Source organism: Notolepis coatsorum (assembly GCF_963971535.1).
Source record: "Notolepis coatsorum genome assembly, chromosome: 2".
In the NCBI taxonomy this organism is placed as follows: Eukaryota; Metazoa; Chordata; class Actinopteri; order Aulopiformes; family Paralepididae; genus Notolepis; species Notolepis coatsorum.
The window spans coordinates 19093985-19110085 of NC_140166.1; the positions used below are offsets into that span (position 1 = coordinate 19093985).

The window sequence follows — 16101 nt, forward strand, 5'->3', positions numbered from 1 at the left end:
GATAAACATCTAAGATCAATTAATATACTCAAATGGGCTCAGTTGGGGATAAGTCAATTCAAAGACCTGTTTCATACAAATATGCAGTTAAAATCATTTATGGATTTAAGAACAGAATATTGTTGTGGAAAATGTGTAGATGGAGTGAACTAGTTTAATATAGGTCAACTAACAGTACTGAAAGACACTAGGGCGACGGTCCGGCTGATATTCTTAAAACAGCTTTAAGATAGACAGATAGACATTTCAGTACATCACATCTTGTGCTTTTAATCTTGTACATCACATCTTGTCCTTTTAATCTTGTAACATCTTGTTCTCTCTTTCACACACACACATCTCACTCAGTCACATACACACACACTCATTTCTCTTTCACACACACACATCTCACTCAGTCACATACACACACACTCATTTTAATCTTGACTCTCTCTTTCACACACACACATATACACACACACATCTCACTCAATCACATCTCTCTTCGATGTTAAATCTATGTTCTTCTTAATGTCTTTATCTCTCTTCGATGTTCTTAATGTTTTTATCTCTCTTCGATGTTAAATCTATGTGTCATCTTAATGTCTTTATCTCTCTTCGATGTTAAATCTATGTTCTTCTTAATGTCTTTATCTCTCTTCGATGTTAAATCTATGTGTCATCTTAATGTACGTCATGTCATATCTGATATAATATGTCACGTCATCATATCTGTCATGTGGGGGCAGGGCTGGGAAGGTATTATCTGACAAGCACAGGGGTTGAGAAGTTAGAGTGTTTTTGTTCAAGCTGTGGTGACCGTCTGCTAGATCCATAGCTCTGCTGTTAAAACTTTCTTTCATTAAACAAATTGCCTGTTGAAATTGGAAATATCGTCTCCTGCTGTGTTAACAACCATCAGCCACATGCCATCCCAAATACTGATTTTTTTAAATATTTACAAATGAGAAACATTATACACATACTGAGAAGAGAAAATAAACTAAGACTAGAATTACATGAAATAGAAGAAATACTAATGTCATCGACCACAATTAAAGGTAAAATTAGTGAATTTTATGACATCTTCTCCAAAGAATGTCACTCATCTTTTTTGCCTTTGTTGAGGATCTGGGAGACAGACCTAACCATGAAATTTGAAGAAAATACATGGCTAAATATTTGTGATAGAATACACTTTCCATTTACAAGTAACAAAATCAAAGAAGCAAATTTTAAATTTATCCATAAATTGTATTTAACTCCAATAAAAATGCATAAAATGTCTAGAGATAATTCAATAAACTGTCCTAGATGTAAAACTAACGAAGGAACATTTCTACACATGTTTTGGCACTGTGATAAACTAAAACGATTCTGGAATTGTATTCATTCATTTACAAAGTCTGTATTAGAAACGGAATTTGACTTGTCTCCATGTGCCTATTTACTAAATGAATTACCAGAGATCCAGATGGATCCAAAAAAATATAGACTGCTGATTGTTATAACATACTTTGCCAAGAAATGTATTCTCCTGTTTTGGAAAAATGACTCTTCGCCCACTTTTGAGATGTTTCAAGATCAGATATTTTATATATATTTATTTTATATTTATTTGATGTTTTCTCGATTGAGCAGAGGGGCTGTTGATTGATACGGCTAGTGGCGGTATGTGAATATATCCGCATGCTGTCGCTGGCCGTGTCGATTGGTGGTTTTGCTGTTTGGTTGGGGGAGGGGTGGGGGCCGGGGGTCTTGGGATGTCTATCCCCGGTTGTGTATTTTTTGGAGGTGGGTTTCCCTAGTGGAAGAAGTTGTACAACAGACGCGTAAGAGGCCTGTCTGTTGTATAACAATGATGTTGTTGTTGTCATTGTTGTTATTATTTATTATTGTTTATTTAAAAATACGCATGAGAAAAAATGAACAGTGTAAACAATATCATTAACTCTGAATATAAAAATATGAGAAAAGCAAACAAGACGCGGTCTCGAACTGGTGGGGGCCCCTGATTCGAGGTCCTGGTGAGTCGGAGTGTTAAAGAGGCATGATGCTCTGGCTCGCTGGGGCGCCGGATTTGGGATCCTCACGGGGTGGGGACCTTGGTTGTCGATACTGGAGATGACGGGTGCTCAAGTAATCTCGCCTTATGGTACATACATGTGGGTATATTATGCATATATGCATATATATATGTATATATGTGTATGTGTGTATATGTATATATATATATATATATATATATATATATATATATATATATATTCTTATTAATTTATATATTTAATTTATACATGACTATTTAATTTTTCATTATTCTGATTTAACTGATGGTCTTGTCATTGTCGTTATTATTATTATTATTACTGTTATTGTCCTGTGATGTCTTGTTTATTAGTATTGTTATTGTATTGTATTGTCTTGTTTCATGTTGAAAAGGGAAAATAAAGAAAAACTGTGTGTATTAAAAAAAAAAAAAAAGAAAAAAAAGCAAGGCACTTAACTAGGGATGCACCGATCCGACTTTTTCAGTCCCGATACCGATACCTGGGTTTGGGTACCGGCCAATACCGATACCGATCCAAAACCCAGTAATTAAAAAAAAAAAATGTATTAAAATATATTTTGTTTTTAAGAATTGTAAAGGATCACAAGTGTGTTTTTGATTTGTTGTAAACAAAGACCGAAAATAAACTTCATTCATTCAATTAATAAACTGTATGCCTCACTGTCAAAAAAAAAAAAAAAAAAAATAGATATGTTTTTTTAACACTTTGATTGCCCAAGGTTAAATTCATGATATACCATCCCTTGCCAGCTCTATTTAACATGGAGAAGTTCCCCTTCTTTGCAGGGCTATAACTTTTTAAATTCTATTGCTAGATTGCCATTATTAGGGCCCATTCAAGGTCCTATATGTATTGTTCATGGTGTAGCAACGTTAAACTTTTTCATTCACATATTCATACTAAAATATGGTCTAAAGTATAAGTATGTTTTCATCTCTTTCTGCAGCTTTCTCCAGAACGTGATTTATAGCCCCAAATGCATTATATTGATGATCAAATACAGTTTGGTAGGAATCTGTGCGAGATCAAAAATTTCAACTGGACGTACTTCTAGAATTTACTACACGTCATCTGATGTTGACCGGATGGGCGAGGGGGCGTTTATAATTCCGTGGGCAACGTTATACCATTCATCTAATGTGGGTCATATGTTCATCATAGCAGTTTATATCGAACACGGTAATACTACACGCTAAAACTCACCCCAGTCTCCTCAGGCCGTTGGGCGATCAGCGTGGAGTAGACAGTTTTCGATTATGGGATGTTGAAATGCCCGATCTATTTCCAGGTTGTATAATAGTATATACGTCCAAATCATGTTGTTTTTTCGAGTTATTTCCACCGATCGATGTTCACTGTGTGAAGACAGAGTCTCTCTAACATTAGCGAGTGCCCGGACCCCATATGGAGTGAGTCCTGCCGGTTCAAAGGTTGATATCCGGTTTCGATCTGCCGATCGGCCACCAGATGGCGCTCTTGAACCGCTATAGGGTTGAGAGGAGATCAGCACTGTGTGTCAAGGCTCCGGAACGGAAATATAATTTCGATCACAGATTTTTGAAATATTGATATCAAAGACGAGTTACGGCGTCCTCGGCAACTTGAGCATGGCGGGGAATGACGAGTTCCGGCGTTTTCGGCAGTTAAAGTGTTAACACTTTGATTGCCATGGTTAAATTCATGATATGGTAGAAAAGGGTAACCACTGCGCTCAGACAGGTGCGTAGTCCAATATTAATTATGCAAAAAAGGGAGGTAGGGACCGCACTCTGAATATCGTTGTTTTTTATTTTCAAAGGACATCAAAGAGATGTTAACTGACACCAAATATTATAAGAGAATTTTACTGAATCCCAGGAATAACTACAACCTAGAATTGAAACAGATCATCAAAAGAGCTGAAGAAAATAAATGGGTCACTGCAAAAGAAGCAAAATTCCTGGTGGACGAGTTCCCTATCACACCTGTCATCTATGGTTTAGCCAAGGTGCACAAATGCCCAAACGACCCTCCACTCCGACCTATAATATCGGGGAGAGGGTCACTCACAGAGAATGCCTCCAAGTTTGTAGACTACCACATCCAACCACTGGTTTGGAAACTTCCCTCGTATATAAAAGATACCTCTGATTTTCTATCTAAACTAGATTTAGTCAGAAATATTGGTGACAGTGATATCCTTGTAACCCTAGACGTTACTTCGCTATATTCCAACATTAACCACAACCTTGGTCTAGAAGCTTTGAACCATTTCCTAAGGAAACACCCAGACAAAACGCCCCCACATGAATTTATCATGGAACTGATGAAATTTACATTGAATAGAAATGTATTTATGTTTGAAAATACCTATTACCAACAGGAATATGGGTCTGCTATGGGATCCCCATCCGCATGCGCCTATGCGTGTTTATTTATGGGTAAGTTCGAGGAGGACTTCATTTACAACAATGTGTTATATGGACCCCATATCAAATATTTTGTTCGATTTATCGATGATGTTTTCATGGTCTGGTCAGGAAACGAAATAGAGCTGTCATCCTTTTTGGCATATTTGAACTCTTGTGTAGAATCCATCACTTTTAGTATGGAAAAGAGCCGAGAATCCATTCACTTCCTAGATGTTAAACTAACTAAAATTAATAACCTAATTGCCACAACTATCTACAGAAAACCAACGGATAAAAACAATCTCCTACAGTTTTCTAGTCACCACCCAGTGCCTTTAAAGAAAAGCTTGCCTGTAAGTCAACTATACAGACTCAAACGTATCTGTAGCTCCCAGGAGGAGTTCCACTCCGAAAGTGAAAATATGTTGGGACGTTTTGATGAAAAGGGCTACCCAAAGCAGTGTCTTAACTCTGCCATGGCCACAGTAAACCAAATCGAAAGAAAAGAACTATTCCGAAAGAAAGAAAGAAACAGAACACCAGGCACCATTAATTATGTCCTTACTTATGATCCATTTAGTTACGTTATCAAGTCCACAGTCATGAAACACTGGCATATTCTATCATCGGATAGAACGTTAAATGATCGCTTCCAACACCCTCCACGCTTTACACATAAAAGAGCTACAAACCTGAAGGACCGCCTTGTCAGAGCGGACTCTTATTCAAAGCCAGAACCTTTTATTCATGGAAGCTTCCCATGTAGATCATGCACATCTTGCAGCCACATGATCAAAACAAACACATTTCACGACTCCCACACCGGGAAGGATTACAAGATCAGATCGCTAATAACATGTAATTCCACACACATAATTTATCTATTATTCTGCCCATGTAAAAAATACTATATTGGACAGACATCCCGCAAATTAAAAATCAGATTGAACGAACACAGAAGCAATATAAAGCGGACTGACATTAATTCCCCTGTGGCACGACATTTTAACGAAATGGATCATAAAATTAATGACCTCAAGTGCATAGGTCTAGAGATGGTTTTTCTTAATAGAAGAGGTGGCAACCATGAACAACTGCTTTTGCAACGAGAATGTGTATGGATTCATCGGCTCAAATCTATGTATCCAGTTGGGATGAATGAAGAGTTCAATTTGACTCCATTCCTCTAGCTATCATAAGTTATCTACTGTATAAACAAAAAACTAGTACACTGATTAATGAACGGTCTTACAACCTGATACCCCCAATGTACTGTTTTTTGTTCCATACAGAGTTGTAAATTAAATTATATATTGTATTGACATCGGCTCAAATCGATGTATTCCATCTGGGATGAATGAAGAGTCCAATTTTGGCTCCATTCCTATAGATGCTACCCTAAGTTATCTACTGTATGAGAGAGAAAAACTAGTACACTGTTTAATGAACGGTTTAACAACCTGATGCACCCCAATGTACTGTCTTTTTTTATTTCCATACAGGTCTGTAAATATTGTAATATGTATCAATTTGGTGTTTTCATATATTACCATCATACACATTTATGTGATATTGTGATATTATGTATTCTACTTGTCAATCTAGCCCTGCTACCAATCATGACGTCAACCTAGCCTGTTAACTGTTAACTGATTGCCGATTGTTCCCACCTGGTGTCAAGTACAGCCTACTTAAGTTATGTTTTGTCACAGTTGTCATTTACACACTAAATTCATGATATACCATCCCTTGCCAGCTCTATTTAACATGGAGAAGTTCCCCTTCTTTGCAGGGCTATAACTTTTTAAATTCTATTGCTAGATTGCCATTATTAGGGCCCATTCAATGTCCTATATGTATTGTTCATGGTGTAGCAACGTTAAACTTTTTCATTCACATATTCATACTAAAATATGGTCTAAAGTATAAGTATGTTTTCATCTCTTTCTGCAGCTTTCTCCAGACAGTGATTTATAGCCCCAAATGCATTATATTGATGATCAAATACAGTTTGGTAGGAATCTGTGCAAGATCAAAAATTTCAACTGGACGTACTTCTAGAATTTACTACACGTCATCTGATGTTGACCGGATGGGCAAGGGGGCGTTTATAATTCCGTGGGCAACGTTATACCATTCATCTAATGTGGGTCATATGTTCATCATAGCAGTTTATATCGAACACGGTAATACTACACGCTGAAACTCACCCCAGTCTCCTCGGGCCGTTGGGCGATCAGCGCGGAGTAGACAGTTTTCAATTATGGGATGTTAAAATGCCCGATCTATTTCCAGGTTGTATAATAGTATATACGTCCAAATCATGTTGTTTTTTCGAGTTATTTCCACCGATCGATGTTCACTGTGTGAAGACAGAGTCTCTCTAACATTAGCGAGTGCCCGGACCCCATATGGAGTGAGTCCTGCCGGTTCAAAGGTTGACATCCAGTTTCGATCTGCCACCAGATGGCGCTCTTGAACCGCTAGAGGGTTGAGAGGAGATCAGCACTGTGTGTCAAGGCTGCGGAGGGGAAATATGATTTCGATCACAGATTTTTGAAATATTGATATCAAAGACGAGTTACGGCATCCTCTGCAACTTGAGCATGGCGGGGAATGACGAGTTCCGGCGTTTTCGGCAGTTAAAGTGTTAATCTGCTCCTATGTTTTGTTTATTTTATTCATTTTTTTTTTTTTATGATCTTTTCCCCCCTTCTTTTTCCATTTTTCTCCCCTCCCAATGTTAGTCGTTATGCCAATTCCCAATCCCCTTCCTGGTCGTTGCGCACTCTACCCCCTACCGTCGGTCTGGGAGGGCGGAGACTATCACATGCTTCCTCCGACACATGTGTACCCAGCCCACCACTTCTTTTCACCTGGCAGCGAGCTCTCACTGAGAGAGTGTAACGTGTGGAAGGTCACACTACCTCTCTTAGATCCTTCACTTGCTGTGCAGGCGCCCCGACCGAACTGTAGGAGTCGCGGTCCACAACGACCCAGACCCACCCACGACTTCCCTCCCGTTGACTCTGCCAATCGAGCCAGTATGACGGCCGGCCAAGCCGGAAGCAACGCTGACAGCTGGATTCGATACCAGTGTCTCTTGCGTTGGTGACGAGCGCCTTGTCTGCTGCGCCACCCAGCCGCCCTATTTTATTCATTTTAAATGTTTTGTTTTAAACCTTTTTATTCTTATATTTTTATTAATTTTAATGTTTTTCTTGTTTTAAACCTTTTTTATTCTATTTTTTATTTTGTTTTCCTTCTGCTGTGAAGCACATTGAGAGCTCACTGAGTTTAAAGTGTGCTATATAAATTGAATCTATTATTATTATTATTATTATTATTATTATTATTATTATTATTATTATTATTATATTTGACTGAGATAATGAAGGGTTAGGGTTCATGTTCTAGGTCCTTCTCACCCCCAGCTCCTCTGCGATGGCCTCCCAGTCTCTCTCCCCGTGTCTGCCGGTGATCTCTCCCAGGCGGCTGATTTCTTCCTGGCTCCAGCTGCTCTTGTTGAGGGAGGGATGGAGGAGGTTCTGCCAGAAGCTCTGGATGTCCTCCGCCTCCTTCGTCCCCTCAAAGTCGATGTTGGAGATCTTCGGCCAGTCATGGTCGTCATGGCGACCTCCAATCAGATCCTCTTCCTTCAGCAGTTTGATCTCCTCCATCTCCCTCTCCAGCTGACAGATCTGCTGGTTTAAGATCAGCTTCTCCACGTGGTCTGACTTAGACAACTTCTGACTCAGATACGCCATTCTGGATATATATATATATAGAAAGAGAGAGATAGATAGAGAGACACAGACAGAGAGAGATAAATAGATAGAGAAAGAGGTATAGACAGAGAGGTAGAGAAAGAAAGACAGAGAGGTATATAGAGAAAGAAAGACAGACAGAGGTAGAGAGAAAGAGAGACAGACACAGACAAAGAGAGGTAGAGAGAGAAAGAGAGACAGACAGAGGTAGAGAGAAAGAGGGACAGACAGACAAAGAGAAGTAGAGAGAGAGAGAGAGAAAAATAGCAGCCGTGGGTGATCAATGATCAATTGTTATTATACTAACATTATAGTTAAAAATGGCAAACAAAGTTATCTTATACATGCAAAAAGATGGAAAAATGCAAAGCTGATTCTAAAAGAGTTGCGCATCATTTTAGAATCATTAGCGTTATGTCATCTGTGACAGCAAGTGGACTTAAACCGAAATAACGAATGGAATAGTCCTACTTTTTCAATCAGCAAGAAAATGTGGATTTATTTTTTATTATAATCCAATAATATAACCATAATTATTACCAACTTTATTAGCAAGGATTGGACAATATGTGCCACGGTCAGGCAGCACTAGGGAAGAAGGCTACTACATACAGTAAGACACAAAGTTTGTTTTGACAACATGTAATAAGCAACTTTGAAAACATTGCCATTTGGGTCTGTGTTTCCTGGGGTGGGCCCGGGGCTCAGCCGTCCTTGTAATCGCTACACGTCAAATGTTTATATATTCTCATATATTCTTCTGATAATCTGTATTGTTTCATGGTACAAATTCAATGGAATGATCGATAGGGCTGCAACTAGGGCTGCAACGATTAGTCGACGATGTCGATTATGAAAAATCGTCGACGAGAAATTGTTGATTATAATTTTTTTTTTTTTTTTTTTTTTTGCACTACCTATCTTTGTGAAAGTGGCTTCTCAGCTCTGGTCCAGCCAGCTGAAGACTTCTTAGCTTAACCAGGGATTAAAGCAAAAAAATATCTCCTGACTGAACCAGACCTCCACTGTATTTTTTTTTAATAGCGTTAGCGTTTTAAGGGAGCCTACTTGTTGAGCCTACTGTCCTGACTGTGACTATAGACCCTACTGTTGTGGTTGTTGTGCCAGGCAGGGAGGCTGTGTGCTGGAGAGCGTGAATGCAAGTCTTGTGGCTAGCTTCTGATTGATGGCGAGCTAGCACCCTTTTCCCATTACTTTGAACCATGAACTAAAAGGCTTGTTATCATACAAACAAGGGACTAAACACGTTTCGCAATTATGCCACAACAATGTGGAACGCCCTACCCACAGCCGTAAAAAAATGTGAATCCTCAGTGTTTCCCCACAGGATTTAGTGAGACTGTGGTGCGGTGTGGTGGTGGGTGAACCTCTGCCCCTCCAGAGGGGTCCGGGGGCATGCCCCCTCGGATTTTTTTTTATGTTTTAAAGTTAAATGCATCAATCTGGTGCACTTTGAGAGCAAAATTAAGAGGCTAGATCTATGTGCTCAAAACACAAAATCGACTAGACACTAGAGCATACATTTGAGCCATCAAAGAAATTAAGCAAAAGTGGTTGCCTGTGTTGAACTACCGTACTTTTCACACTATAAGCCGCACCTGACTACAGTATAAGCCGCAGCAGCTAAATTGAATGATGTGTACATATATAAGCCGCACTGGACTATAAGACGCATGTGTTTTAATGTTTAATTACCATATGTAAGGAGTCATAGTTACAAGACGTAACCTTGATATCAAAATCTTGGATGTATGGTCGGACACGGAGGGAAGGATTACTATAGCAAAAGTTGAATTCTTGCATAGGAAGATGGCTATAATAGCATTGTATGCTCCTAACACATTTGATTCAGCGTTCTATAATACAATCACGAAGAATATGTTGGAACTTAATGGATACGCTCTCATTGTGGGTGGCGATTTTAATGCGTGCTGGGATGCGGAGATGGATAGGTCCAGGCCCTCTGAAACGAGCGACCAGAAACGGGCCTCTAAGGCCCTCAGGATGTGGGCCAAAGACACGGGGCTCACAGACCTCTGGCGCGTATGCAACCCCACCCTCAGAGATTACTCTCACCTGTCAGCCAGACACAAAAGCTTCTCTCGAATTGACTATGCATTCGCGTCCCCTAATATGTTTGATAGTTTCGATGTCTCATTGGTTCCCTTGGCTCTCTCAGACCACAAGGGGATTTTCCTTACGGCAACCTTTGGCAGGCTCTCCGCAAGAGCTCCCAGATGGCGTTTTAATTCGACCTTGCTAAAGAACGATGACTTCTGTTCTGAGTTCAGGAGTAAACTAGCTGAATTTTTGCAGATCAACGTTGGCACAGTAGAAGACCCTAGGGTCCTGTGGAACGCATTGAAAGGATTCATCAGGGGTCATGTCACACTATTTGCCTCCAATTTGCGAAAATCCCGGTCAAAAAAGCTAGAAGGACTGGAATCATTATATGCGGACCTATACGCATCCTTGCAAACTGACTATAATGAACGACTAAACACACAACGTAAGATAGTCAAAAAAGAAATAAACTCCATACTTAAACAACAGTCTGAGTTTTTGATACATAGGACAAGACAAAATTACTATTTTCACGGCTCCAGACCTAGCCATCTATTGGCAATGAAAATACGCTCAAATGATCATTTCTCAGATATCCCCTCGATTAGGACGAGCCAGGGTGCAGTCACTACTGATTCGAAAAAGATCAATGACACTTTTAAAGAGTTTTACTCACAGTTATATAGCTCAGAGGGTAATCTGGATGACTCTAGATTTGAATCGTTCATTGGCGGGCTTGAGATACCCCACATTTCTGAGGAAGAGGCCAAGGAACTGGGGAGACCGATTACTCTCGTAGAATTGAGGGAGACTATTGTTGAAATGCAGAGGGGTAAGGCGCCAGGCTGGGATGGTATTCCACCCGAAGTGTATTTAGCTTTCTGGGACCAACTGGGTCCATTGATGCTCGATATGATCAATTACGCTATCGAACAAGGGGAGTTCTCAAGAGATGTCAATATGGCGTTGATTTCTTTACTTCTCAAAAAGGACAAAGATCCCAATAATTGTGGTAGCTATAGACCCTTGAGTCTTCTCGGGGCCGATTTAAAGGTGTTTGCCAAGGTGCTGGCCCGTCGCCTGCAGAGATTTATGTCTGTATTGGTACACTGCGATCAAACTGGTTTTATCCCGGGGCGTCTGGCTGCAGATAATCTTAGGAGGCTGTTGCATGTAATCGATAACAGTAAAGACAATACAACTCCATCCACAGTTCTGTCTTTGGATGCCATGAAGGCGTTTGACAGACTTGAGTGGTCATACCTGTGGAGGGTACTTGAGGTCATGGGTCTTGGAAAGAGTTTTATTCATATGATTAAAGTCCTGTATGCCTCGCCGTCTGCGATGATACTGACAGGCAAAAACTGTTCCACACTCTTTCCAGTCTCCAGATCTTCTAGACAGGGTTGCCCTCTGAGCCCGGGACTGTTCGCGCTTTCCCTCGAACCTTTGGCCCAATTTATTAGGCAATCGGAGGACATCGTCCCCATAATGGTCAACAATACTCCACACAAAATTGCTCTCTATGCGGATGACCTGCTGATTTTCATGGACGACCCCTCCCGGTCGCCCACAAAATTATTGAGGATAATCGACGACTTTGGTAAATTGTCAGGTTTTAAGATTAACTGGAACAAATCAGCCTGCCTACAGTACCTCTTAATGAACTGGCCAAGGCGGTACGACTACCAGCTGATATCCCCATAGTAGAACATTTTAAATACCTGGGCATAGAGATATTCCCCACGCTGAACCAAACTACTAAGTACAACTTCACGGGTACTTATGATAAAATACGCCAGGATCTAGACAGGTGGTCGTCCCTTCCTAACTCCTTACAAGCCCGGGCTTCCATAATCAAAATGAACATCCTGCCTAGGATAAATTTTATTAGCTCAATGCTCCCCCTGCCCCCTCCAATAGACCACTGGCGCAAGGTACAATCGATGGTATCTAAGTTTGTCTGGAATAACAAACGCCCGAGAATCAAAAGGGCTACTACTCAACGTAGGAAACAAGATGGGGGCCTCGCAATCCCTGATTTTAAACTTTATTTCTGGTCCTTTTCACTGAGACCTCTGATGTGCTGGCTAGACCCTGTAGAGGCTGTATCGTGGCGCTCCTTAGAAGCGGCGGCGGTGTCTCCGCTAAGATTGCAGGATGTAGTGTACTCCACTGTCTCTATTGCGAAATGCCGGCTGAGGTATGGACCGATCATAACTCACGTGATCCAAACGTGGCGTAATGTACAGAGGTCGTGTGGGGTTAAATGCCCTTGGCACCTGGACTCTCCAATTTTTAATAACCAGCAATTACTTGTTGGACACAAGCCGGTTAATATTCCTCAATGGCAAAGGAGGGGAGTGCATACTCTGGAGGATATTTATGATAAGAACGGCCTCCGTGCGTTTCAGGACTTAAGAGAATTTTATGATCTTCCCGGCGAGTCCTTCTTTCTTTACCTTCAACTAAGGTCAGCACTGAGGGCGCATGGCGTACCGTGGGCTCAAGCCTTGCACCCACACCCCTTCCTCAGGCTCATAGTGGACAGGACGACATCCAGAGGGTTTGTCTCCGACTTTTATACGCTCTTAATTCAATCCACGTATAAAAATTTATCATTGGATACAATCTGGCGTGTGGATATCCCGGAGTTGGACCCCGAGTTTGACTGGGATGATGTTTGGGCAAATGTGGCATTATCTTCCCGCAACCCCAATCACCAGCAAATTAATTTTAATTATATTCATAGGACCTATCTTACACCTAGGAAGCTATTTGCTATGGGACTGATAACCGACTCTCGGTGCACTTTGTGCTCTCAAAAGGCCACAGGCACTTATATGCATATGTATTGGGATTGCCCACCAGTGGCCCGCTTCTGGAGGTCAATAACGGACAAACTTTCAGATCTGTGTGGCTTAACTATCCCATTCACAGCTGTTACGCTACTCCTGAACGATATAACGACACTACCCGCGTCCGTACAACTGAAAAGGGTTGTCCTAGCGGGCGTCACAGCAGCGAAGAAGCTAATAGCAATGAGATGGAAGGAGCCTGAGAAGCTTACAATGATTAACTGGTCCCTAACTCTATTGGATGTGATTTATCTTGAGATATCCACAGCCCGGGTGATTGGGGTGGGGCAGGCTGGAATTGACCTGTGGTTCGCAGCAGCTGAGAAGGTAAAGACCGCAGTGTGCGGCTGAGCGGGGTTGGGGTGCGTGTTCGGGTGAGTCCGGCGGTCTCTTGGGAGGGGGAGGAGGAAATGTTTTTGTCTGTCTTGTCCCTTGTCTTGTCATCTTGAGTTTAGCTGGGGATATTATGGGGGGGCAGCTATTTAACTAGTTCTTCACTGTTTGGCCACTTTTACACGGTCTCTGTGAGTCTATGGAACACCTACAGGTTTTTGTTTTTTCATGAAGGTTCATTGCTCTGGTTTCAGGTCGTGTTCCCCCAAAAAATGGTCCTTGTGGTGGATTGGAGATGTACGTTTTATTAATATGGGGTCACACGGCCGGGAATCGGGACTGAACACTGGGAAAGACCATTTATTAGATAGTACCCCTTGGAATTAATTTAGTAGGTTGAACTCTGGTTTCTTTTCTCTTGTCTGTATAATTGTTAGTCATTATTATTATTGTTTTTGTTATTTTCTTGTGAAGTTCTATGTATTGTGATTGTGGTTAATGTGTTGTCTTGTTTTGTGAGAATGTCAATAAAAAAATTTGATCAAAAAAAAAAATTACCATATGTAAGGAGTGGAGCCTGCAGCTTAATTTGACTTAACACGGGAAACCTCACCCGGCCCGGACACGGAAAGGATTGACAGATTGATTGCTCTTTCTCGATTCTGTGGGTGGTGCATGGCCGTTCTTATATTGAGCTTTAAGTTCCCACCTCTACAGAGAATGACTCCCATTGGGACACAATATTGTCGGACAAATAACAAGAATTAACTCATTTACAAGTTGTATTAAGCAAATAAGGGAACAGATAAATAACATTTCAATGCAGTAAAAAAAGCAATATTTCAATTTTCGGGTTTTGTCCACATATAAGCCGCACCGTTATATAAGCCGCAGGGTCGAAAAATGGGGGAAAAAGCCGCGGCTTATAGTCCGAAAAGTACGGTAGTTTATTTTTTAGAAGAAAAAAAAAATAGACTGGATTACTATTACGACTACTACCAGTGCCAATACTACTGAAACATCCCTATTGGCAAACTTTATATAAAAAAAAAAAAAAAAAAGTAAAAAAAAAAAAAAAAAAAAAAAATTATTATATACATATAATCAAATAGACGGAAATCCGTCTCAAGACCAGTGGTGCGTTATTGAAATCATCTGGGGTGACACGCACCACGTGCACGCGCGCTCCCGGCGCGTGCGCGCGCTCCCGCGAATGCGCATTTAATGTCCCCTCGCTTGGGCACAGACTAAAGACAGTGCCTAATTCGCCTCTACGAATGGAATGTAACACGTCTTCACAACAAGTTAGGTGTGAATGTGTCTGAGAACGTATTTAACACACCTGACGACCGGCGCTATTGATATGCAAATAGCGCGTGAGCTTGCACACCGTGCTACCCAGTCCCATGAACAACGCATGCCTGCTCAAGACGGAACGCTTTAATGCCTGAGCTTAACATAACAGACCGACAGTAAGTTTGGGGGAACTAATGGGATAACTGGGGATGTTGTTTGGTCCTGACAAGAGTATCAAAGCAACTCTGAGGTCATGCTCAATGTCCAATCTGTTCCTCTGCTCTGTCTTCAGCTGGACCAGAGCTGAGAAGCCACTTTCACAAAGATAGGTAGTGCCAAAAAAAAAAAAAAAAAAAAAATGTTTTAATATAATTGTTTTTCGATTAGTCGACTAATCGAAAAAATAATCGACAGATTAGTCGACTACCAAAATAGTCATTAGTTGCAGCCCTAGCTGCAATGATTATTCGACATAATCGACGACGTCGATCATAAAAAAATAGTCGACACAGAATTTTAGTGTCGATGCGTCATATAAAAAGTAAACAGAGAGCCGGTAACGTTCATTCAAAACTGCGCAAATGCACCACAGGAAGTGCGGGGGCAGTATCATTTCCCTTGTCTGCCATGACTGCATTCTGTGTACTAACGACAAAGAAGAAGAAAGCAGCAGCGAGCACTCTCAAACCGTGATGACAGCTACTCGGATCATGGGTAAGTTTTACCTTACATGTTGGAAAACAGAATGTCTCATGGATAATGCTTGCTAAGCGAACGCTATTTCAGTTAACACATTGCCCGCCGGGGGTTATGCCCATCTAATGCCCCTCTCTGCCAGTGCTGTAAGCCTATGGAGATGTTTACCTTCTTTGCAGGGCTATAACTTAAAATTGTATTGCTATATTGACATTACTATGGCCCATTCAACATCGATTATCTATCGTTCAGGATGTGGGAACGTTATACTTTTTTGTGTTAATACCTTCTAGAATATAAGTATGTTTTTAATCTTTTCTGCTGTAATTCCAAAAACACTAGTTATAGGCCCAAACGCATTATATAGATTATCGATTGCCGTTCCCCCCCCCCCCCCCCCCCCCATACACGCTACACCAAAATATTCAAATGTATATGATCGGTATACATTATGCCTCATCATGCGCGGAGGAAAGGGGGGGGGGGGTAGTTTATAATTCCCCGATCATCATAACCGCTCTATGTAGGTTGGGTGGATATATTGATCAGATGGTTTGCAAACAAGGAAATGCACAATCGGGTTGAAAATAACGTTATATTCCTCTTACCGTGGGCCAATGAG

At 40.9% G+C, this 16101-nt stretch overlaps 1 protein-coding gene across 1 annotated transcript in view; it reads right to left on the bottom strand.

Moving 5' to 3' along the window:
- Positions 1 to 16101, bottom strand: part of snapc4 (small nuclear RNA activating complex, polypeptide 4) — a 157494-nt gene that overhangs the window by 136108 nt on the left and 5285 nt on the right. Inside the window, exon 2 of the mRNA XM_084307868.1 lies at positions 7873 to 8212. Within this exon, the coding sequence (XP_084163994.1) occupies positions 7873 to 8211 (339 nt within the window). The 5' untranslated portion in view covers position 8212. The remainder of the gene's footprint in view (positions 1 to 7872; positions 8213 to 16101) is intronic.